This window comes from Pinus tabuliformis, chromosome 5_2 (assembly GCF_031772625.1).
Source record: "Pinus tabuliformis cultivar Carrire ecotype Pingquan chromosome 5_2, CPIR1, whole genome shotgun sequence".
Taxonomy (NCBI): domain Eukaryota; kingdom Viridiplantae; phylum Streptophyta; class Pinopsida; order Pinales; family Pinaceae; genus Pinus; species Pinus tabuliformis.
The window spans coordinates 948,754,932-948,779,303 of NC_142306.1; the positions used below are offsets into that span (position 1 = coordinate 948,754,932).

General features: G+C 39.7%; 1 protein-coding gene across 1 annotated transcript in view; it reads right to left on the reverse strand.

Annotated features, from left to right (window-relative positions):
- LOC149162402 (1-acyl-sn-glycerol-3-phosphate acyltransferase 2-like) overlaps positions 1-24,372 on the reverse strand; it is a 297,961-nt gene that overhangs the window by 113,464 nt on the left and 160,125 nt on the right. The window contains exons 3-5 of the mRNA XM_089437250.1: positions 14,705-14,744; positions 14,523-14,596; positions 14,220-14,279 (exon numbers count right to left, since the gene is read on the reverse strand). Of these exons, the coding sequence (XP_089293376.1) occupies positions 14,220-14,279; positions 14,523-14,596; positions 14,705-14,744 (174 nt within the window). The remainder of the gene's footprint in view (positions 1-14,219; positions 14,280-14,522; positions 14,597-14,704; positions 14,745-24,372) is intronic.

A 24,372-nucleotide genomic window follows, 5' to 3' on the forward strand; every position in this document is an offset into this window, starting at 1 on the left:
AATGCAGCAAATTGTAAGGCAGCAGGAAAAGTTATTGAGTGTACTCATCCACACATCTTTTGGTCTGAGTGCTTGGTGCACACATTGAACCTTTTGATGCATGATATTGTGAAGCATATAGAATGTGGGTGGATTAATGAGCTTTACAAGAGAGGGAAGTAACTCATTAAATTTATCACAGGGCATACAAGGGTGAACTACTTCTATGGCACTTACTCCAAGTTGCAGTTGCTTAAACTTGCAAAAACAAGATTTGCAAGTTATTACCTCACCTTTAAGCGGCCAGTGAAGGTGAGACAAGCTTTAACTAATATGGTGACTTCCATGGGAGGAAATTAACACTGATAGAGATGGTGCTAATGTAGCCAAGGACACTATTCTTGACATGTTCTTTTGGTCATAAGTTAAATATGTTTTACAAATCACCAAACCAATTTATTACATGATCAAGTTTGCAAATTCAGATCAACCAATAATTGGGGTGTATGAGCAAATGGATAGCATGTTGGGGCAGATTAAAGACATTGTTGAGCCTAGAGATATCACCTTGTACAATTATATTCGTGCAGAGGTGGAAAACCGATGGGAAATGCTTAATGTTCCATTGCATGCATTAGCATATGTTTTGGCACACAAATACTATCATCCATCATGGCTTTCAACAACAACACCTGGGGGGGAGCAAGAGAAAACCACACCTAGATCACGAGGTTCTAGAAAAATATATGATTGCATTGGATAAATTAGTCCATGATGAGGACGAGGTTGCCATGGTACGGAAACAGTTGAGCAACTATACACTTAGCACTGGTCCATTTGGGAGCATGCATGCAATTAGAGATCGAGAGAGTTTTTCTCGAGTGGTAGAACATGCATGGAGGTGCTACTCTACTTCTACAGACTTTGGCATTGCGGGTGCTATCACAGGTGGTAAACACTTCTTCTGCAAAAAGGTGTTGGAGCTCTTATTCTTTCATCCATAGTGTTAAAAGGAACAGATTGAGTTTAGACTAGGCAAAGAGCTTGGTTTATGTTCATTACAACTTGCGATTGTTATCCCATCACTGTGATGATGCAAAGACTAATAAAGACCTTAAGGTTTGGGATAGGAATCGATAGGAGCCCAATTTGGAGGATGGAGTGTTGCGATTAGAGCAATTAGAGGATGCTCTTATCCAGGTATCTCCATTGTGGTATGAATTTCAAAATTCAATCAATAAGTGGTATGTCCATTGTGGTATGAATTTCAAAATTCAATCAATAAGTGGTATGTCCATTGAATTCAAATGTGTCAATTTTGCTTATAAAGCATTTCTCTAATTCCTGTTTTTCAATTTTTTTTGTTAACTAGTGGTTTTTATTGGTATGAATTTTTTGAGCGATTCCAGGGTGATGATGATCAAGTTGAGATGCCACCCCCATCTGGTGCCATGGTTTCCAGGTTCCATGGTTCAACACCAACCGCAGGGGCTTCGTCTTCATCAGTTTCAGTGCCACAATTTCCACAGGCACCATCTTCTTCATTGCCCCCACATGGAGGCCCACTGCCACATACCCTTTGTGGTGGAAGGAGGAGAGATTAGTAGATATATTCACAATTTACTACTTTTGTTATAGATTAATCAGTAGACTTGTAGGTTGCTTGTGAATTTGAACTTTTTTGTCTTGGTGGTGGCCAAGTGGCCTATTTTGTAAACATTATTATTTGAATTTTGGACATGACTAATGTTCACAGTCACTCACTTGCTAGATAATATGCTTTATGTTTTATGTTTTATAATACACTTAAATGTTTTATCTTTTATAATATGCTTAGAAATTTGATGTATGTTTGTAATTGCTAGAATATAGATGGTTGATGCTCGAATAATTAATCATTGATGTACAATGGAATCATGGATGCCATATCTATCTTGATTTATGTAAAAATATGCATGTTTTCATGTCTTCTACAACTAATTTGGTATTTGGGATGTTTGTTTTGAATATAAGTGCAAAAAGAATATAAAATATATATATATATATATAGTAGACGCTTCCGAGACGCTTTGCTTCCTAGATGTTTAAAAAATGATGATTCTGCGTCCCCGCTTCCAAAACTACCCCCGCTTCGTGCAACGTTGAGTAAAACCTAAGAAGTCGTCAAAGACAGATAATGTCTGCAAAGGAAAAGAATTTATAAAGTCTAAGACAGTGCCACCTGGAAAGTCATGCTCCTCAGAAAGTCTTCAAGAAGATAATCAGGATTGTTGTAATAGATTTACAAATGACCTCCCACCATGATCATTTTGGGTGAAGTAATTATGTGACCCCTATTCATTTGAGAACAATCTTGAGTAGGGCATTACATTGAAGACTCATGTATTGATCAAGGAAGATTTCGAGTTGTTCCTAAATCGTAAAATGTCATATCATTGAAATATAGGATCTGATAAATCTGAAGATATCTCTTGTCCCTCTTCAAGCCTTGAAAGCTTAAAGTTTCTCTTGATGAAGTACTAAATGACTAATAGCCTAAGACTTGAATGATGGAATTTATTGCAAGAACAGATGCTACTATTACAATAACCTTGTGTAAAAGAGATCATTAAAACCATGTAGCCTTGAACATTGGAATCAAATGCAAGAATGTCAAGTTTACACCATTTTCCAAGTAAGGCAGATATGATAAGAGGTTGAAGCTCCTCTTCAAAACTAAAGGTTTGATCAAATTATTGCAAAATGAATAAAGTACCTTTGGATCGGGATCCCACCTTCATCCATGTGCTCTTGCTAGATGGGTGAGAAGCATATGGATGATGCAGGTGGTGGAGATATAATTGCATGTCATGAGCTAGCAGTGGTTGCCAATGGATGCATGGTTGGCTGGCTAGATGTGGAGAATACGAGAAAAAATTTCTCCTATAGGGTTACCCATTTTGGTGGGTAACAGGGCTGATCGCACAATTGTCAAGGCATTAATGGCATTTAGCCCTTTTTAGCTTGCTTGTATACAGAATGGAGACAAATTTTCCCATCCAATTACAATTTTTCCACAATAGAATGCCTAAAAGCCTGTACAAATCAAGGGGATGTTGTGCAATCTATAATTGATGAAATCATCAAGTTTGATGAATCTCGACACCTTGCTCTAGACCAAATGGGTAAGAATCAAGAGAAAGTCAAGAACACATTTGATTGAAATCCTAGGCCTAGAGAATTTGATTCGGGAACTATGGTTCTATTATGGGACAAAAGAAAGGAGAAAGCCATAATGCATAAGAAATTCAAAAAGTTCTAGATAGGACGTTACAAAGTAACTGGCCCAACATGTGTTAATGCATATGCCTTGAAACCCCTAAGGGAGTGCCCATTCCACTACCTGTGAACAGCCAGCTCCTAAAGGAGTACATTCCTAGTATTACTTGATGCATTGTTGGTCAAATAGTTCCAATGCATTTTGTGTGTTGCATTATTTTGTATGCATCCTACTTATTCATTATCCATGTTGATGTGTTGCATTCTGGAGTAGATTGCATTTAGCTAACCTTTTACATCTTTTCCAATATAGTTTTATATATCATATAAAAACAAGGTGACGATTGGCACCCTATAAACAAGTTAGCAAACAAGTTGATTTGAGTGTTCAAGTAACAGGTCTGCAAGCCCAAGGATTGCTATTGTTCTCATGAATTCCCCATTCGAGCATGTGGATCATGTGCTCTATAGTGAGCAGATGTCCCTGAGTTGCAGCCATATGTTACCCACCAAAAGTGGGTAGCCCCATAGTAGAAAACTTTTCTCCTTTCTTGGACAGTCAGCTAGCTAACAACCCTATACATTACTTAGTTATGACAATATGCCACATTCCTCTGCCATTACACAGGTCATACACCCATCACAATCCTGCATTCCTCTTAAATGAAGGTGGGTCACCACTCGGTAGGTACTTTAACCATTTGGAAATCAAGTGATTTTGCTTAATGTTTTGGGTATTCTAACATGCAGAAAGGGGTGATTTGAATGATTAACCAATTTTGACTGTAAACATGTTCTCTCACCTTATCAGGGGGGTTAGTCTTTAGGCCTAGTCTAGTGGGACCTCCTCGGAGGCCTTAGGCTTAGAGAAGGGGCACTACGTCGGAAACTTTTGAAGTAGCATGTCCATAACCATCCCATACTTAACACCTTTCATCATTCCCTTGATTTCACATCCATCCTTCAGGTTTGTTGCCGTTGGTTCATTGGGATTTGGCACCCTTATATCCACATCCTAAGTCAAGGCTGGAAAACTTAGCCCTAGAGGTTGATGCAACTAAAAGAAAGATAAAAGAATAAGATGACCAAAACAAAACAAAAATAAAGGCTAAAAAGCAAAAAGACAGTCAGGACATAATTAGCACATGGGTAAAAGCCTAAGATGAGCTCTGCCCCCCTCATTAGCCACCACCCAATTCCTGAGCACCATATGCTCCATCTCTTCATAAGGAACCCTTACATGTTCTAACCCTAATAAGCGAGAAACTGACTCATCGTTAATGGGTAAATAAATACTACATCATTAAAAGAAAGCTTGGACACCTAATTTACGCTCCATATAAAAGCATTATCAAAACAAAGCAGAAGTCGAACCAAAGGGGTGGAAAAAGAAGGTCGAGGAAAGGGGTATCTCATGTCTCCATGATTGCTCCCTCCATATATTTATACACTCAAGATGATGGACCTCCATCAGTTGGTCCCAAGACCATGGCACCTAGCCATGAAGTTATTCCCCTCTGTTGCCATGATTATCACTAACATTTATGAATTCAAGGTTTGACCTTAGAATGTCACCTCGCCTTAGGGGCTGGAAGCACCTAATAGGGTTGATTACCTAGCCACCTCTAACAAGGTAGGAATCACTTTTATGGGACCTGGTCTATTTAGATATTTGAAGGAATCCCTATTTGAAGTCTTATTATGCCCTTAACAATTATGTACGGTCCACTATGATGCATTTATGGTCATTGTCTTTAATGGGTGGTTGCTTTCACTTGAGTTTGAGATGGTTCTGCCAAGTGGTCCTTCACAAAGTAGTGATGACCTTGCATATGCAGTGTTGCCCCTCCACATCAGAGCGTTGGGTGCTTTGATGATTTCATCAATTGATTGACACCTCAGAGCGCCCCCAAATGATGAAACATTGAGCTCACTTTGCTTAGTGTTGGAGATTCTTGATGATGTACCTAGTGGACCCAACATGCCTCCAAGCAGACCCAACATGCCCCCACGCTGCCCTTGACACTATTTGATGGGCATGACTACATCTGAAATCCTAATGATGATGATAATCCCTGAGATGACTAGGGAGGGTGTTAGGATATTCCGACACATAGGAAATAGTTAAGTTCAACTTGGTCTAGTATAGAGTTAGGTATAGAGTTAGTTAAAGTGTGTTTCTTTACCGTTGTACATTTTGTAACTTACAAACCGACGGTCACGATATGTAGTGATCCGACGGTTCACTCTCTCCTCGGTATTACCGACACTTGATCCGTGGCTTGACACCCGATTGGTCCATGAGTTCTATTTAAAGTGCATGGAGGGTCATTGTTCGGGTAATCCGTGCATGAGAGAAGCTTATGTAAATTTTCATTCTTTGATTAATAAATTGCCTGAAGTGGCCGCGTTGGCTCAGGCCGTGGACTGTTTCCCTCTTTGAGGGTTTTAACCACGTCAAAAATACTGGTGTATTGATCTGTGATCTGGTTGTGAGCGGTGTCCTTATGGTGTTCTTTCTGAGGAACTTACCCTGCAAATTCCTACATGGTATCAGGGCTATTTGAGGGTCGCGTCCGTTGGTGATCCAAATCTGAAGCCGGTAGAACTGCATGCGGCTGTCGTTTCCTAGATCTACTGTTTCTAACTACTTTCGGGCCGAGAGGACTGCTCTGTTGTGTTCGGAGCATCTGTTCCAGTGAGGAACCCCTTTCGTTTCACGCGAAAAAGTTTCCGGTAGCCCTATCTGCGTCATTTTTAAGATCTGGAGGTATACAGTGTTTATTTGCAGTTTACTGTTATTTTCTCTCTGGTTATTTCGGTTTCTGTTTATTTAGCCTTTTTTTATTACCGGATCTATACCTTTCATTTCTGCGTATGCTCTTTGCCCTGCGACTCTGTGCGATCTGGGCAAATAAGAAACAGAAAGGAAGTTTTTTTTCTCATGCGTATGCTCTTTTCCCTGCACCTTAGTGTGATCTTGGAAAATCAGAAACATTGAGAAAAATATTTAGTTTCCGGCTAAAGCTAACTTCGAGCCGTAAGGTTCGTTTTTCTTTACATATTCGTGTTGGGTTTTGTGTTTTTGTTTTGTAGGAAAAAAGAGCTTTCTCAAGGCAAGCAAGCAACCCAAGGCCCCCCCCCCCCCCCTCTCTCTCTCTCAAATCTTTTGTATAGCTCAATTGGTTCAAAGCTATTTTACGAGAGTAAAGGTCTTGGGTTCAAATCTCCATTTTGTGGGGGCGTTTTTTTTCATTCCCGCACATTCGCGCACTTTGCTGGCAACTTCAACAAAAAAAAAATTCAAAAAGCCATAACTTCTTCATCCGGAAGCCTTTTTCAGAGCCGTTTTTTTTAAAACAAACTAATTTTTCGAGATCTATCCATTGGAACACTTACTTTCAACATCTTCAGCTTCGGTTTTTTTTTTTAAATGGAAAGTCCATGCCAAGTCATTCTTGACAGCACTAACTACTTCCAATGGATATCCTACATGGAAGATTTACTTAGAAGTAAAGGTCTCTACAGAATAGCCACAGGCCAAGAGAAGAAACCAAAAGATGAAGACAAGGCTGCAAAATGGGAAAATAGACAAGATCAAGCACGTGGTTTGATAGGGATGTCTATTTCTCCTGATCTTAGATTCCATATTGCAGAACTTGATACTCCTCATGAAGCATTGGAACAAATCACTAAAGTTTTTGGGATTAAAAATGAAATTAGAGCCCATCAACTTGAAAATGAGTTGCTTACATTGGATCCTAATAATTTTTCTTGCATTGAAGATTTCTTGTCCAAATTCAAGACCCTTAGATATCTCTTGGAAGGTGTTAAGGTTAAGAAAGAAGATAGTAACCTTATTTATTCCATCCTTACTAAGTTAGGACCAGCCTACTCTGTATTTGTTTCCACCTTCCATTCTACAAGGGAAGCTTTCATTTGTCAAGGAAAAGACTACAAGGCCCCTTCCTTTGACTCTTTTTGTGATTCTTTAATAAGAGAACAAGAAAAACTCTTACACCTTGGTCTTCTTAATCTTGGAAACTCTTCCAAGAAAGCGTTAGCCGCCCAGCAGCAACCAAATTCAAAGAATCCTAAGAAGTCATATCCTAAAAAGAATGGTCCTAAACCAAACAAGGGTCCTAAGCAAACTGAGCCTCAAAATGAAAGATCATTTCAGCAAAATGATAAGACCAATAAAAACAAATGGAAGAAGACTGATAGACATTGTAACTTCTGTAATCGAGATGGCCACTTAGAATCTAAATGCTTTAAGAAGATGGAAGCCTTGGAAGCCGCAATGAAGAAACATAACATCCATGTGGAGCATTCTTCAACTTCATCTTCAGGAATGGCACTTTCTGCATGTCGTTGTCAATCACCTCAGTCTGGTTATGCATTAAATGTATCTTCTTCTTCTCATTCTCATGAGTGGCTCATTGATTCTGGAGCCTCTTATCACATGGCCAAAAACAAAGCCATGTTTTCTTCTTTAAATGATTGTAACACCAAAAATATATATGTTGGTGATGATAGATCTCTTAATGTTGTAGGGACTGGAACTGTTCATCTAGACAATGGTCAGTGTAATGATGTATTATGTGTTCCAACCTTATCCTGCAACCTTCTATCTGTATATCAGATAACTCATTCAGGTGAAGGTAAAATCGTTGAATTTTCACCTCATGATGTTGTAATCAAGGATCTAAGAGATACTAAACAGATTCTAGCTACTGGTATTGCTGATGATTCCACAAGGTTGTATAAGTTTCACAACTTTGGGTCATCAAATCTTCCCTCAGTATTTGTTGCTCATAATGATGAAGTGAGCAAACTTTGGCATGAGCGATTTGGTCACTTAAACTATCGCTCCCTTCAGCATCTATGTAAAGAAAATATGGTGACAGGTCTTCCTATGGTATCTTGCAGAGATGGTGTTTGTTCCGGATGTGTACTCGGAAAACATCATCGGGACAGTTTTGAAAAACGTGCCTCTTGGCACGCCTCAGCCCCTTTACAGCTTGTGCACAGTGATTTATGTGGTCCACTTCCTGTTGCTTCATTCTCTGGCTGCAAGTATTTCTTAACTTTCATTGATGATTTCTCCAGACGCACTTGGGTATACTTCTTAAAACTCAAGAGCGAAGTATTAAACACATTTTTGGCCTTCAAAGCCTTTGTTGAAAAACAATCTGGACATCAAATTCTTAAGCTAAGAACTGATAATGGTGGAGAATATGTTAAAAACACATTCATCAACTTTTGCACCGAAAATGGAATTCAAATGCAACATACTGTTCCATACACTCCACAACAAAATGGTGTAGCTGAAAGGAAAAATCACACCTTAAAGGAAATGGCTAATTGTATGCTGCAATCTAAAGGACTCAGTCTTAGTTTTTGGGCCGAAGCAATTAATTGTGCAAATTATATAATCAATCGCACTCCTACTAAGGTTCTAAAGAATATCACTCCAGAAGAAGCTTGGAGTTCCATTAAACCAGATGTAAGTCACTTTCGTGTTTTTGGAAGTGAAGCATGGGCCCATATTCCAGATGAAAAGCATAAAGCTTTAGAACCTAAGAGTGAGAAATGTACTTTTGTTGGATATTCTGAAGATGTAAAAGGTTATAGACTTATTCCATTTAAGTCCAAAAATGTTATCATTAGAAGAGATGTAAAATTTGATGAAAATAAATCGGCCTGCGAGCCTAGTCCGGCGGATGTGCCACCTCTTCCTATCTCTTCTACTTTTGAAAACATTTCTTCTTCAGATGATGAAAGTGAGGATGACAATCCTCCCCCACCTTCTCAGGATCCTCAACTTCCAAGATGGGTCCGTGCTACTCGGGATGCAGCAGGTGATCTTGCCGGTGATCCTACAGATTAGCGACGTACACGTTCTCAGTTTGAAAGAGCCTCTTCTTCACTGGCTCAAGCTCCAGCAAATCATGATCCTAACACTTTTGCAGAAGCCTCAGGCCATCCACATTGGGAAGCAGCTATGAATGAATAATATCATTCATTGTTGGCAAATGATACATGGGATCTTGTTCCTCTACCAAAGGGACGCAAACTTGTTAGATGTAAATGGGTTTACAGAACCAAGTATGGACCAGATGGGAAAGTTGATAAACATAAAGCTCGTCATGTTGCTAAGGGCTTTTCACAGGTTGAAGGCATTGACTACACTGAAACCTTCTCCCCTGTTGCCAAAATGAACTCTATCCACCTTGTTCTTTCCCTTGCTGCCTCTTTAAAATGGGAAGTCCATCAGATGGATGTTAAATCTGCCTTCTTGCATGGGGACTTGCATGAAGAAATCTATATGGAACAACCCATTGGCTTCATCCAAACAGACTCCAGCCTTGTATGTCGACTTAAGAAATCTCTTTATGGTCTCAAGCAAGCTCCTCGGGCTTGGTATGTCAAAATGGATAGCTTTCTTTTAGAATCTGGCTTTTCTAGGTGTTATTCTGACAATACTGTCTACACCAAGAAAGTGGGCAACTCTCTTATCATCCTTGTTCTTTATGTTGATGATCTTATTCTTACTGGTAGTGATCCCAACCTTATAAACCATGTGAAGTCTAGCCTCAAAAGGAAATTTGAAATGACAGACTTAGGACACTTACACTATTTTCTCGGTCTTCAAGTCTTGCAATCCAAGGAGGGTATTTCCCTTTCCCAGTCCAAGTATGCTTGTGATATTCTTCGTCATTTTCACATGGAAGACTATAAGCCAGCCCCTTCTCCCTTTCAGTCTGGAGTCAAACTTTCAGTCTCTTGTACTTCTCCTGAAGTTGATGCTACCTTATACCGTCAACTTGTAGGAAAACTCTTGTATTTAACCCATACTCGTCCTGACCTTTCCTTTGCTGTTGGCCTTGTTGCTCGTTTTATGCAAAACCCCCGTGAAAGTCATTGGAAAGCAGCCAAAAGAATACTTCGTTATGTTCGAGGTAAAGTACAGTTTGGGATTCATTACAGTGCCAAAGCAGCTCCTCTATTAGTTGGTTTCACTGATTCTGATTGGGCTGGTGACCCTGATGATCGGAAGTCTACTGCCGGTTATGTCTTCACTCTTGGTTCAGGACCTATTACATGGGCTTGTAAGAAACAGGCTGCCATTTCTCTTTCGTCAGCAGAAGCAGAGTATCGTGGTGTCGTGGAAGCTAGTAAGGAAGCCTTGTGGCTTCGTCAGATCCTATCAGAGTTTGGCTTTGAGCAGCAGCATCCAACCACACTTTGGTGTGATAATCAAAGTGCCATTCAGCTATGCAAAGATCCAGTCTAGCATCAGCGCAGCAAACACATTGAACTATACATGCACTTCATCAGAAAGCTCATTCATGACCATGTTCTTGAAGTGCAATATTGTTCAACAGATGATCAGGTTGCAGACATCTTCACAAAGGCTCTCACAGAGGCGAAGTTCACTAAACTTCGATATATGCTTGGAGTTCAGGAAGTTGTCACTAAGGGGGGATAGGCTCTAGTGCCTCCTTCCTTCTCCTATTGTGTCATATTTGTAAATCCTTCAATCCTATCCCAAGTTGTTCTTAAGGGGGGATGTTAGGATATTCCGACACATAGGAAATAGTTAAGTTCAACTTGGTCTAGTATAGAGTTAGGTATAGAGTTAGGTAAAGTGTGTTTCTTTACCGTTGTACATTTTGTAATTTACAAACCGACGGTCACGATATGTAGTGATCCGACGGTTCACTCTCTCCTCGGTATTACCGACACTTGATCCGTGGCTTGACACCCGATTGGTCCATGAGTTCTATTTAAAGCGCATGGAGGGTCATTGTTCGGGTAATCTGTGCATGAGAGAGCTTATGTAAATTTTCATTCTTTGATTAATAAATTGCCTGAAGTGGCCGCGTTGGCTCAGGCCGTGGATTGTTTCCCTCTTTGAGGGTTTTAACCACGTCAAAAATACTGGTGTATTGATCTGTGATCTGGTTGTGAGCGGTGTCCTTTTGGTGTTCTTTCTGAGGAACTTACCCTGCAAATTCCTACAGAGGGCTTGTACCACCTCATGGAGCCCCAATGCTTGAGCGAGATTGCACCATGTTGTCTTGATGGCCCCCATGGAAATGATGCAGGACACTTGGAGCTAGCTTTTGACACATGGAGATGTTTTGAGGTTTGATTTGAGGACCCACCCTCAATTCATAATTGATTATGATGGTTGGAGATGCATCTAGACCTTATCTTGCATTTTGGAGCTTTATTAGCCCTCAAAAGGCATGACATCATGCTTAGGAGGAGTTTCAACCCACACATGTGGGATATTAGTGGAATATTTTATTGTATTGAGTTATTGGGTTGGCTTGTAACCCATTTTCTTCATGTACAATCAAAATTAAACTTTGTCAAAGGGCTTTTAAGTTTTAGGCAAATTAATGGAAGTGAATGACCTCATATAAAGAGGATCACTCCATTGTGTTTTATCATCATAACTTGTGGGTTCCAACCTCCTTTAGAGAGCTCGACTTCGCCTAGATGTAACTCCCTACTTGTGGAGATGTGAACTTCTTGGAGCTATTGTTATTGGAGACTGATTTTTGTCTCAGAGATGTCCTTTTGGGATAGAAAGAAGGCTATTTCTTGAAAGAATTACAAGTATAATTGTAGATTTTTAATGTTTTTCATGTGATGAGTTTATGTTAGGGTTGTATTCCATGTCTAAATGGATATCTTTTAGGAAAATCTTGCTTGATTATTGTATGTTAAATTGTTCTTACTTGAATACCATAAGGGGCCTCCTAGAGAGCTTTACTCTATTTAATTTCTCCCCTCATAAAAAGATAGTTAGGGTTTATCAAATGAAAACTAGGGTTTTCCCCTTACTCCAAGCATAAATTAATTTTTTCTTAAATTTAGCCATAAAGACTCCATTGCCCAAGTAGGGAAAGGCACTGGGAATCCTTGTGGTAGTCAAAATTCATAAAAACCTTTATGTTTTCTTCTCTTCTATTTTCTAAGGCCTTTAATGCACGCCACTAGGGCTAGGGCATAGGGCTGAATTCAATTAGGGCACTTATTGGATGGACATTGGAGCTTTAGTAGCTTGGATTCATATTTATTGATCCTTGGCACTCAAAATCTAGCATTTTTCATGGTTGAATTTGCCCTAATAGGGCTGACATCATCCTCCTAAGCAATTTGTGCTCTAGAAAAACCCTAACCTTGACAAGAGGTTCAACTTGGGGCTTAATTTGAAAGTTTTCTTTCTCCTTTTCTTGATTATATCATTTGCAAACGTTTTCTTGGTGCTTGTATGCTTAGGCATCCCCTTGTTGATCTATATCTTGAAACCCTGGGTCACAAGTGTCTCTTTTAGAGCCTTGTAGTTGGTATGCTACTCCTACACATAACGAATTGTGCTCTTATCTAGTGAATAAGTACCTTTACTTAGCCTTTTATTTACATCACCTTGAGCTATCTAGCTTAGAATATCCTTTAGGTGAAAACTGGGAAACCTTCCATGTGGTGTACTTCCACGTAATTCCACTAAAGAACAGGAGGAGGATTGTTGAGGTGACAATGGCAATCCACTTGACTGTTGCAACAAGGTCTAGCCCTTGCCTTGTGAGGCCTCTCACAAGGTCTGCTAGATTTTGAGGCAACATGGCCCATGAGTGTCCACTACATAGTTTCAATTGTATATCAACTTCAATACATCCACATTGTGGCTCGTGGGTGTCCACTTCATAGCTTCAACTATAGTTGTTTTTATCTAATACCCTCAAATCTCAAGTATTGGCTGCAGTTTCTTCTGGCCCATGGGCACTGGCATTGGGTATGAACTTCATCTTTTGTGGCCCATGGGCACTGGCATTGGGTATGAACTTCATCTTTTGTGGCCCATGGGTATCAACATCATGGCATCAACCACCTCGTGGGTATCAAGTATTAGCTTCCCAATTAGAAGTATGCATATTGGGTGGCTTCTATTCTCCCACCTTTGCACATATTATATTTAATAATTAACAATTATAAATTTTTTAATTTTTTACAATGGTTTTAACTTTTATCGCAATTATTAGTAATAATAATATTATTAATCAAATTTACATATCGATTTTAAAAATCACTAGTATTAGCAGTTTGTAATATTACCAACATTGATAATTTTTCATATTAAAAATTACTGACATTAATAATTATTAAATAGTAATGTTAATAATTAAATTGTACTTGAGAGATAATTGTCCATATTAATAATTAGTAAATAGCAATATTAATGATTAAATTATACTTAAGAGGTACTTTTGTATCAAAGTCATATTGGGTTCTATTCGACTATTTTTTTCATATTGAACCATATTCATATTCAAATATGGTGACTACTTTAATTCACAACCTATGTGCTAAGGCTATGTTCTCTAGTTCCTGTACAACTAGTGTCCATCTTGTAAGTCCATAATCAAATCAAGCAATACATCAATGATCAAACTTTAAAAACAAAGGGCCATATTGAAAAGACATTGCTCCCTCCATCCATCCTTTTCCTTCAATGCATATTGCAAAACACCAGAGCCGTCAATTGTTAATCCTTAGAGTATGTTTACTAGGTCTATATTTTGTTTAATCTATTTGAGCACATACCCTTAAAGCACACCCTGGGAAATTTCATTTCAAACCAGTTAATTGAAGACATTTTTAGCTCTGCAAAAACAATATGTACAGAGTAGAAACAAAATGAAAGATGAAACATTAGCAAAAGGTCAGTAGGAACATGACTGACTAATTCATGAAAGAACTTGATTACTTTCAAACTTCTTATATGAACAAGACTTATTAAACAACAAAGTAAAGACGGCTGAAAAATCACTTAATAAAAGACTTGTATGCAAACCATCCACAGAAGGAGATCAAAATGACAACATAGCAACAAAGGCATGAATTACAGTAAAATTTGTCTTACAAAACAGAAAATATTCTGTTGAGTAGAAAAAAGGAATACTCACTGGAAGAAACTTTGATGATTTTTTCATAACTGCAAGAGCACTACCAAGGCAACCAGAGCGCTGTGGAAGGAAAAAATAAACACAAAAGAATGATAAAGAGTCACAACTGCACCTCATAAACCATAGGAAAGGTCCCTCTACCAATGCTTTGTTATGTACTCAATTCAAGAAAAACACAATAAGCCAGTCTATCTCTAACATCATACTGTCAACAAGCACTCTCTCCTGACAAGAAGTCTTAATTCACTTTTGGAGTGTCCTCAAGCCTTCCCATAATGCACTAGACTCTAAAAGATTTCTTACCTGAGCTAAAACCCATCCCACAAGCCAGTCAACGTCACTGCGGTGATTGGATATTACAAGAGCATGTTCTTTACCTGACAAGTGTATCGATATCATCTATAAATAAAAGCTTCAGGGGTCATCTCATAATCTGTAGACAAAAATCATAGTTTCAAATTATAATGGGTACATCTGCTACGTACCCATATGCTGCAATATATCAGGATCTGCATATATGCGTATCTGCATTAAAAAACCCAATTTTAGATCAAGCAAGAAAAGAGAAATGAAACCACATAAAATTACATTAATGTCCATGAATAACCATAAATAATTAAAGGGACTGTAACTAATTACTAGTACAATGAAAGACGAGAGTTCATTGAACTACACCATGAGATATGAAACAAGGAAACAGGAACAAACCCCCATGTGTGTGGTATTGTCGCAAGTTGTGAGGTGATCAAACTTTATTAATGCTGAGATTTCAACTCAAAACCCCAAGTGGGGATAGATTGTTAGCTTTCAGAGTTACTCCAAAAGTGTTTACATCATGTTTGGGGGTGCTTCATGAGATTTTGGGTACATGGTATGTGATTAGCCCCTAGATGATCCGTGATGGATTTGCACATTGGAGATGGCTTACTCAGTGGTTGCTTGAACTCAATTGGGTTCTTGCAGGACATTCTTCCTCAGGGCATTGGAGATCTTCAAACAGCTTAGTAACATCTAATGTTGACCACATGGAGGAGATATTTTGTCTGCAAAATGTTCTACATTGGAAGAGGAAAATTGGCATACAAGAAGAGGGTGTTGAGCCCTAGATAGCATGAGGTGGCTTGGATGCTTGCATGGAGGCATAGAGTTGACTTGGGAATGCCTAGGTTGCAATGGTGTTTATGCAGGTTGAGTAAAGTTGTAAACCCACTGCAGCACATGGCTTATGACGAGCAATGGAGTCCTTGTAGGAGGAGCATCGTACACATCTCATGGAGTGACCTTACATTAGAGTCTTGCTCATGTACAACATCAACTTGGAGATTAACATGTGTGTCCATGGAGTGCAGCACTCCCTATGTGCAGTCTTTCTCATGTACAACATCAGCTTGGAGATTAACATGTGTGTCCATGGAGTGCAGCACTCCCTATGTGTCAGCGTACATGAGGCTTTGTAGGTTGCTTGTAAGGGATTAGGCACACATTTGTATTGTTGGTCTCCCTTATCTCCTGTATATATAAAGGATAGAGTCATTTATCATCATCATTATTGTACTATTTTCTTTGAACTTGTCTTATTGGAGTAAGGTGCCAGGGTTCATGAGGAAACCATAGGAGTTATTATGAAGAAGAGGGAGGACATATTTGTTGCAGGATTCTTGTGAGGTACTAGGATTTACTCTTCTAAAGAAAACATTGCAGATGATGAACTACAATCATTTTTATCATCAATTTTCCTCTCTCTTGGATCTTCATTTGTACTTTATCTTGTCTTGGAATTACTAGGGTTCCTTAGAACATCTTAAATACAAGGGTTGGGGTTGCATTCCTTAGAAACTTAGAGAATAGGGCTTTGAGATGAAACCCTAGGTTGTACTTGTTGAAGAGAGAAGAAGAGACATCTCACCTTGAAGGAAATGCTTGAGTGACACTTGCTTGTGTGATACTCCTTGGTTCTTAGTGTTTCCCCTAGTTGGAGACCGGGGTTTTGGAGAGCTCGAAGATTCTAAAACCCATGAGATGAGGTTATGGTATGTACATGAACTTCATTCAAACACACACACACACACACACATATATATATATCAAGCTTTTAGCTGTTCAAAATTGTCTCTATCGCAGATCTGATTTTCAGCCATCTATTTCTTCATGGTTTTGTCCATGTATGTCTAGCTAGTTTGACATAAGTTAAGGCTGAAACTGTTAAATGATTTAAAAATTAATATTGAAGAAGAAAGGACAGATTTGTTGCAATATTTACAGCTATCATAAGTGAATTTTATATCTGTTTCATGCATGATAAGATTGCCCTAGAAGGGTGAGACTTGCTGGCACACTTTGATATCTTTTCTCTTGAATTGCCTAGTGGATTGAGGTTGCTATGAGGTGAAATATTATTCGTTGTTGCTACTGTAATACTTATATTTCATGACATCTCTAAGACTGCAAACTCCCAGGGTTAAGATCAATGAAACCTTCAAAAAAGAGGTCAAATTTCTGTTTTGAATTAAAAGTCAAAGAACACAGAAAATTATACATGCAATTCCAACGATTATGGTCAAGATCACTCTAGGAATAAAAGGGAGTTCACCTTGATGAGATTGTTGCTCCAATTACCAAAGAATTCTCATGGGATGAGGAAGTTCTCAGGGGCTGGATCAGTTTTGCAGGAACCATCTCGCCCCACCCCCCCCACGAATAAGAACCCGAACCGCGCGCGGAACCGTGGTTCTGCAGAAAATACCATGCTTCCTAGACTTTTGGAACCGTGACGGTTCTATTCATGGTTCTGCAAGCCCGAACAATGGTTCTGGGATGATTCCGCCACAATTCCCAAATCTGCCCGCATGGTTCAACGTGTCACCCTTTTTTGGGGGGAATTTTGGAACTGTAATGTGAGGAACCATGCTTCCCAAACACTCCCAAGGTGCTCCCTAGATGCTCCCTAATGGTAATGCTAAATTCTTGAAGTAAAAGTAACATTCTCCTTTATCTTTCATTTTCATCCTTTTACTTATATTTTTAACATTACCATGGAATGAGTTATGATTTTTGAGAGTGATTCCAACCTTATCGGACTTCATATGGAGAAAATAGAATTTCATATCCCATTCAAAATTCAGCAGACTTAATACCTTTTAGGATTTCAGAATCAATGGGATTGTGGCATTTCATTAGATTATATCATGTATGAGGGAATCTGATTGGCATTTAATCAAGAGCGCCAAGCACTATATGTACCCCAGTGATTGTTGAACTCCTTTGTCATGGCCTTAACAAAAATGTACCCTTCACTTGAGTCAAAATCATTGATAAGGCATGTTAAGATTTTTGTACCATATTTTAAGGCTTGGTGTTAAAATTCGAAACTAGAGCCAAATTTCACTTTGAACAGCTCATTTGATGGAGATGATTATTGCATTGAATTCCTCTTTCCGAGAGGACCAAAATCGATCTAAAGATCATTAAACTTGGATAAGCAAAAATGTGTTTTTGAAATTATGCCCACATGTGCAAATTGTCAAGGTCAGCCACATCATCATGTAGGCTCATGAAGCCCAAGAGTCATGTCACTTTACCCTCGACGACTTGTATATATATATATGAGAGACCTCAAACCTCATTTGGCATCATCTCATCTAACACATTCTTCTCTCTCCTCATCTAATTGGTTCGTACAGCTATTGGGCAGCGAAATTCTCTCACATGTATGACAAGGAGGACAAATTGTAGGGCCAAAATTTCAGAGTTTGTTGCAGGTTTGACCAGCATTGACCAAGGGTGTTTTGACCACATTTGACTGAGATTTTTGGCCAAAATTTTGATCTTTGGAGGCCGCACCTATTGGTACAAAAACCTAGGTATTTTGGGCACATTGACCAGGGTTGACCTTAGAGTTGACCATAGGGCTGACCGCAGAATTTGACCAAGTTTGACCGTTGTTTTCATGACTATTTTGGGCTGACTTTGACAACCTTAGAAGGTCGAGTTTGATTGGGTATGATCGAGCTGCTTTGATGACAGTTTGTTGTTGCTTTGACCAGTGTTGACTTGTTGATTGCTGCAAAAAATTTCAAATTTGACAAGGCTACTTTAATCATCATTTGGAAAGTCAATTTTGACTTTATTGTACTCTCTCTCTGCCGAACTTTTGATATAATAATAAGACGAATTGATCAAAGGGTTTTCCCCATCTTGGGGATTTTCCCTAGCATTCGCCAAATCTGGTGTTCTCTTGTCTAGGCTTGCCTTTTGCATTTTGCTATTCATGTTCTATCTATAGTTATTGTCAATCTGATTTATGGTTAATGTGATTGTTTATGGAAAATTAAATTGGAAATTGAGTTGCTAAAAGGACATTGAAGTAATTGTGCCAAGCATAGAACATACCATTGTTAACTAAAATTAACATGGTATTAGAGCCCAGGTGAAGACAAAGCCCAAGCAAGAGAGAAAATTAATCACTAAGAGGTTTGTTGGACAAAGATTATTGGACAAGTCTCAATGCCTTCTACATCCTACTTCAAGATTGAGGACAAGCTCAATGACAAATATGAATATCATGCATGAAAGATGGCATTGGACCTTATCTTGGAGGAGCATGAAGTATTGGACTATGTGCAGGGAAAGTGGTGGAGCCTCCTTCAAATGCATCGGCTACTGCTAAAACAAAGTATAGAAAAGGTGGGGTCAAAGATGAGAAAAATTTGATTGACTTCATTCAAAAGCATTTGGTTGCCTATATTTCTGATTTGGGAACTTCTAAGGAAATATATAAGTTGGTTGGGATGTTCAAAGAGAACAATGCAAGTCAAATCCTCTTTCTCAAGAACAAATTGAAGGATATCAAGATAGATAAAGGGGAGTCTATCCAATCCTACTTCATGAGAATAACTCAAATCAAGAATAACCTATTATTGATTGGAGAAGTTATTGTTGGTAGGGAGCTTACTCTCATTACACTTGGAGGTCTTTCAAGACCATGGAATGTATTTGTGACCACCATTCTCAACAACGACAGGATACATGATTTTGATGAATTATTGGCTAGATGTACTCAAGATGAGACAAGGATGATGGAGAGAGATAAGTCTTCCAATGGAAATGAACCTATTTCCTTCTCCGTTCGTGCGAAAAGAAAGAATAGCATTGGTCCAAGTAGACAGGGTCAAGGATCTAACAAGGGATTCAAAGGAGGAAGAAAAGGAAGGTGCTACAATTGCAACAAGCTCGGCCACTATGGTAGAGAGTGCCCTCACAAGAACAATCCTACAAGGAATGATGATGACAACAACAACAATTTCAAAGGCAATGGCAATCAAAGGAACAAGTTCAACAACAAAGGAAAGAGGAATGCTCCCACTACTCGAACTGGAAATGGTCGCCCTCCCAAAAAGACAAGAAATGCCAAGTATGATGAAAGTAATGTTGTAGAAAAACAAGACGAGTTTTATCTTATTTCTGCTCTATCTACTCCCTCTCCTCCGGATACTTTGGATCATTGGTTGATTGATAGTAGAGCGTCAAGGCACTTCACTGGATACAAGGAGGCCCTCTCAAATTTGGTTGAAAAGAAGACGAATTTAGAAATTATACTTGGAGATAATGCCACCCACCCCGTGAAAGGGATAGCTACTATCACTCTTTCCTTGAATCAAGATCAAACCATCCATCTACAAAATGTGTTGTATGTGCCTGGTTTGAAGAAGATGTGAAAATTTCTAACCCGAAATTCTACTGCAGTAACTGATTTATTTCACCTACTTATTCTTCACAATAAGTTATTTACGAAATCCCTTTAGCAAACATTAAAATAAATTATATTGCAGTTATAACATAATTTCACGGAGAAAAATGCATGCGCAAGAACCAATCACATCAAAACAGTTGTTTTTGGACAATTGTCCCCGGAAATACCCAATGTGGGAAAACCAGTGCAGTAGCTGAGGGTTTTATTAATCTTCAACAACAATCGTTTTACAAAGAATGATTTTACAAAGAAACTGAGAGAAGACACCTGAGACCTTCCCTTGGAAACTTTCTGACAACCTGGAGACCCTTCTCCCACTTCAACATCACTCTGTGTGGTTCTGCGTCCCTCTACAGCGGCCTACATGAGAGCTGCGTCTCCTTTTGCGCTGTCTCTCAATACCCTTATGTCAGCTCCTCATCAGTCACTGACTGTCGTTGATGCCCTCCTCTTCCTCCGCCCTGCAACTCTCCCTCTGAAATCGATCTCCTTCTCTTTGAGAATCGATTTTCCTTGGGATACTGAGTATCTGTCAGTGTGTCTCCAAATGATCCTCAAGTATTCTCTTATACTTTTCTTGTTGATGGATCAACGGCCGAGATTAAGTCTCTAATCAACGGCTAAGATTAAAACAGACTTGATCCTCGTCTCTTAGAAGCTTCTCACCCTTATCTTTATTAATACCCATTAATATTTTTATTTTCCTAAGTTTAGACTTAAGGACCTACTTAAAAATATTATTTATTTTAATAATTCCTCATCCACGTGGAATTTCTCCAAACGATTTCTGGGTCTTGGAGATCTCATGTGCCTTAGCCTCTCCACCAAATTTCAAGGCTAGAGCACATCTGATGCTACCCAAAATCAACACTCCCTCTTAGCAAGGAATGTGCTCTAGCAATGCTTCACCATAGAACCACCACACTGATCCTGCGCATCAGTCCTCTGTGTCGTTGCTCGGCCTACTACCCCACATCCACTACATTGTTGCTTCCTGTACATGCCACTGCCAATGCCACTACTACATCTGTACTGTAGCTCCCTCTCAACATGCTGCATCATGCTGCCCATAGCACTGCCACTACTAACTGTTGCATTGCAACTCCCGATACATATCCATTTCTGCTACTGAAATGGATTCTTCACCATCCCCGTCTTCTCCCTGAAATAAACAAACTTTGTTCTTCCAAGAGCCTTGGTGAGGATGTCTATCACCTATTCTCCTGTAGGAGTGTAACTCAATTATACTACCCCTCGTTGGACATAATCTCTGACAAAGTGACACTTGATATCAATGTGCTTCGATCGATCATGAAACACTGGATTCTCAGAGAGCTTGATGCAACTCTGATTATCACACAAAATCCTGGTCGCTTCCATCCTTCTCCTGAATAGATTCACAAGCAATTTCCTAAGCCATATGGCTTTGCACGAAGTTGTGCTAGCTGCCATATATTTTGCTTCAGCTAAGCTCAGAGCCACATATTTTTGTTTCCTACTACACCAAGAGGTCATTCCTGATCCAATGTTGAAACAGTACCCAGTTGTACTTTTCCGATCTACTGAACTTCCAGCGCAATCTGCGTCAGTGAACCCACTTAGCCTGATGTCATTGCCTTGGGTGTACAATAGTCCATGCTCGATTGTTCCTTGTATATACCTCAAAACATGTTTGGCTGCTGCCCAGTGCGCCCTCTTGGATTCCACCATGAACTGACTGAGGATGTTGACAGAGTAACAAATGTCTGGCCTGGTATTGACCAGATACATCAGGGACCCTATATGCTGCCTGTACAAGGTGGGATCAGCGTCTTTATCTTCTGATGCATCAATCTTCTTCCAGTTGGTGATCATTGGAGTAGCCATAGGTCTACAGTCCTGCACCCTGAATCTCTTCAAGGTCTCTGTAGCAGATCTCCTCTGTCCAAGGAAGATCTCACCCTTCTGCTGCCAAACTTCCAACCCCGGGAAATAATGCATCTATCCCAAATCCTTCATGTTGAAATATGTGGCTAGGTTCTTCTTGCAGTCTTTGATGAACCTGGATGATCCTGTCAGGAAAAGATCATCCACATATAACACCAGAATTAGAGGCTCATTCTCTACGACAAGATAGTAGAGATTAGGATCTGCGTCACTCTTGACGAACCCCATCTTCTGCAAGTAGCCATCAATTCGACTGTACCATGCTCTAGGTGCCTGTTTAAGCCCATACAAGGCTTTCTTTAATCTGCATTCATGAGATCTCCTCATGTGCCTCAAAACCCTCTGGTTGTTCAGTGTATACTTCTTCTTCTATCACCTCTTTCAAGAATGTCATCTTGACATCCATCTGGTGAATCTCCCACCCCATCTGTGCTGCAAGGGATATCACGGTTCTAATAGAAGTATATCTGGCTACTGCGGCAAAGGTTTCTTCGTAGTCTATCCCATCCTTCTGAGCATACCCCTTAGCCACAAACATGGCTTTGTATTTCTCCACACTACCATCTACAGCATATTTGACTTTGTAGATCCATCTCGAACCTACCACTAACTTGTCCTGAGGCCTAGGTACCACTTCCCAGACATCATTGACCATTATAGAATTGTATTACTCCACCATAGCATCTACCCATACTTGACGCTGAACGACCTCCTGAAAACTAGAGGGTTCCCGAACCTGAGCTACTAGGGCCTAGTATCTGTCTGGCTGTCTTCGCTCCCTTTTATCATTCCTAAGTGCACCAATGAAGTCCTCTGCATCCCATAGAATCTGTCGGAGTTCTCGGCTTGTTCTTCCACTGGTAGTGGCTACATCTATCATCTCTTCCTCTTCCTGAGATTCCTCTTGTTCTGAAGCTTTGCCTTTAGGAGAACTGTTGGTCGAAGTGGTTGGACCAACGGATTGTCTTTTGATTGCTCCTCGGAAAGCATTTCTCGGGATTTCCTGAAAGCTCTGTCCTCCATGAACTTTACATCCCGTCGAACTACTAACTTCCTACTCCCTGGAAGACAAACTCTATATGCCTTAGCATTCTCACTATAACCCACAAGATATCCTTTCTCAACAGTTTGATCTAATTTCATTCTCTTTTCTTCGGGTATACGGCAATACGCCAAACTCCCAAATATCCTGAAATGACTGACTTTAGGTGTCTTCCCGGTGAAGACCCTTTCCGGAGTGATTTTGCCCAATGCCTTATGTGGAGTCCTGTTCTAGACATAAATTGTCGTGTTGCATGCTTCTACCCACAGGAATTTGGGCATATCCTAATCATACAGCATTGCCCTAGCTGTTTCCATAATAGTCCTATTATTCCTTTCTGCTACTCCATTCTGCTCTGGGTTGTAGCGAGTTGTCCACTCTCTTCTGATGCCTTCCCTAGCACAAAAATTGTTGAAGTCCTTGTCAACGTACTCTCCACCATTGTCTGAGCGCAACACTTTTATCTTCTTTCCTTTCAGATTCTCTACTAGAGCCTTGAACTCTTTGAATTGACCAAAAACTTCATCCTTGGTTTTCAGAAAGTAGATCCAAGTTTTCCTGGAATAGTCATCGATGAAGGTGACGAAGTGTTCGACACCACTAAGAGCCTTTGTGGACATAGGTCCGCAAATGTATGAGTGTATCAATCCTAGAACACTCTGAGCTCTATTGTTACTTTTGGAAAACTCTGCTTTGGCATACTTTCTTAGAGTGTTGATTTGGGGTAGAATCTGATGTGCTCTAGCCATGAAAATTGGTGGAGAGGCTAAAGCACGTGAGATCTCCAAGACCCAAAAATGGTTTGGGTTGATTCTAACCAGTTTGAGATATATTAAAATAATTAATATTTTTAATGGAGTTCCTAAGTCTAAACTTAGGAAAAATAAAATATTAATGGGTATTAATATAAAATTGGGTTAAAAGGTTCCAAAAGACATGAATCAAGCCAAATCTAATCTTAGCCATTGATTAGAGATGTAATCTCGGTCGTTGAAGGACCAACAGGAAAAGTATAAGAGGAGGCTTGAGGGTCAGTTGGAGAACACACCAGAGTGATCAGTCATTCGATTTACTAGAGCAGTGTTGCTAAATAAAGTCGAATAAGTGATCAGCAGCGAGGGGCAGTGAGTACTGGACAAAGAGGTAGAGATAGTGCCGAGAGACCAGCGCAGAGGTAGAGATAGTGCCGAGAGACCAGAGCAGGCCACGCAGAGCCCAACAAAGACAGCGCAGAGGCCAGAGGGCTTGCGTCATCCATGCAAAAGGCAGTAGGAGCGACGCATAGGGTCCCAGAGGCTACGAAGTGCCTCAGAGGGCTGACGCAGTGCTTCAGTGTTGTTGGAGAGGGTTCCGTGGGGCAAGTTTTCAGAATACCTGCTTCCGAATACAGAGGTATTATTGCCGATTATTTTTCTCTGTTGGGTGAGCCAGTTTGG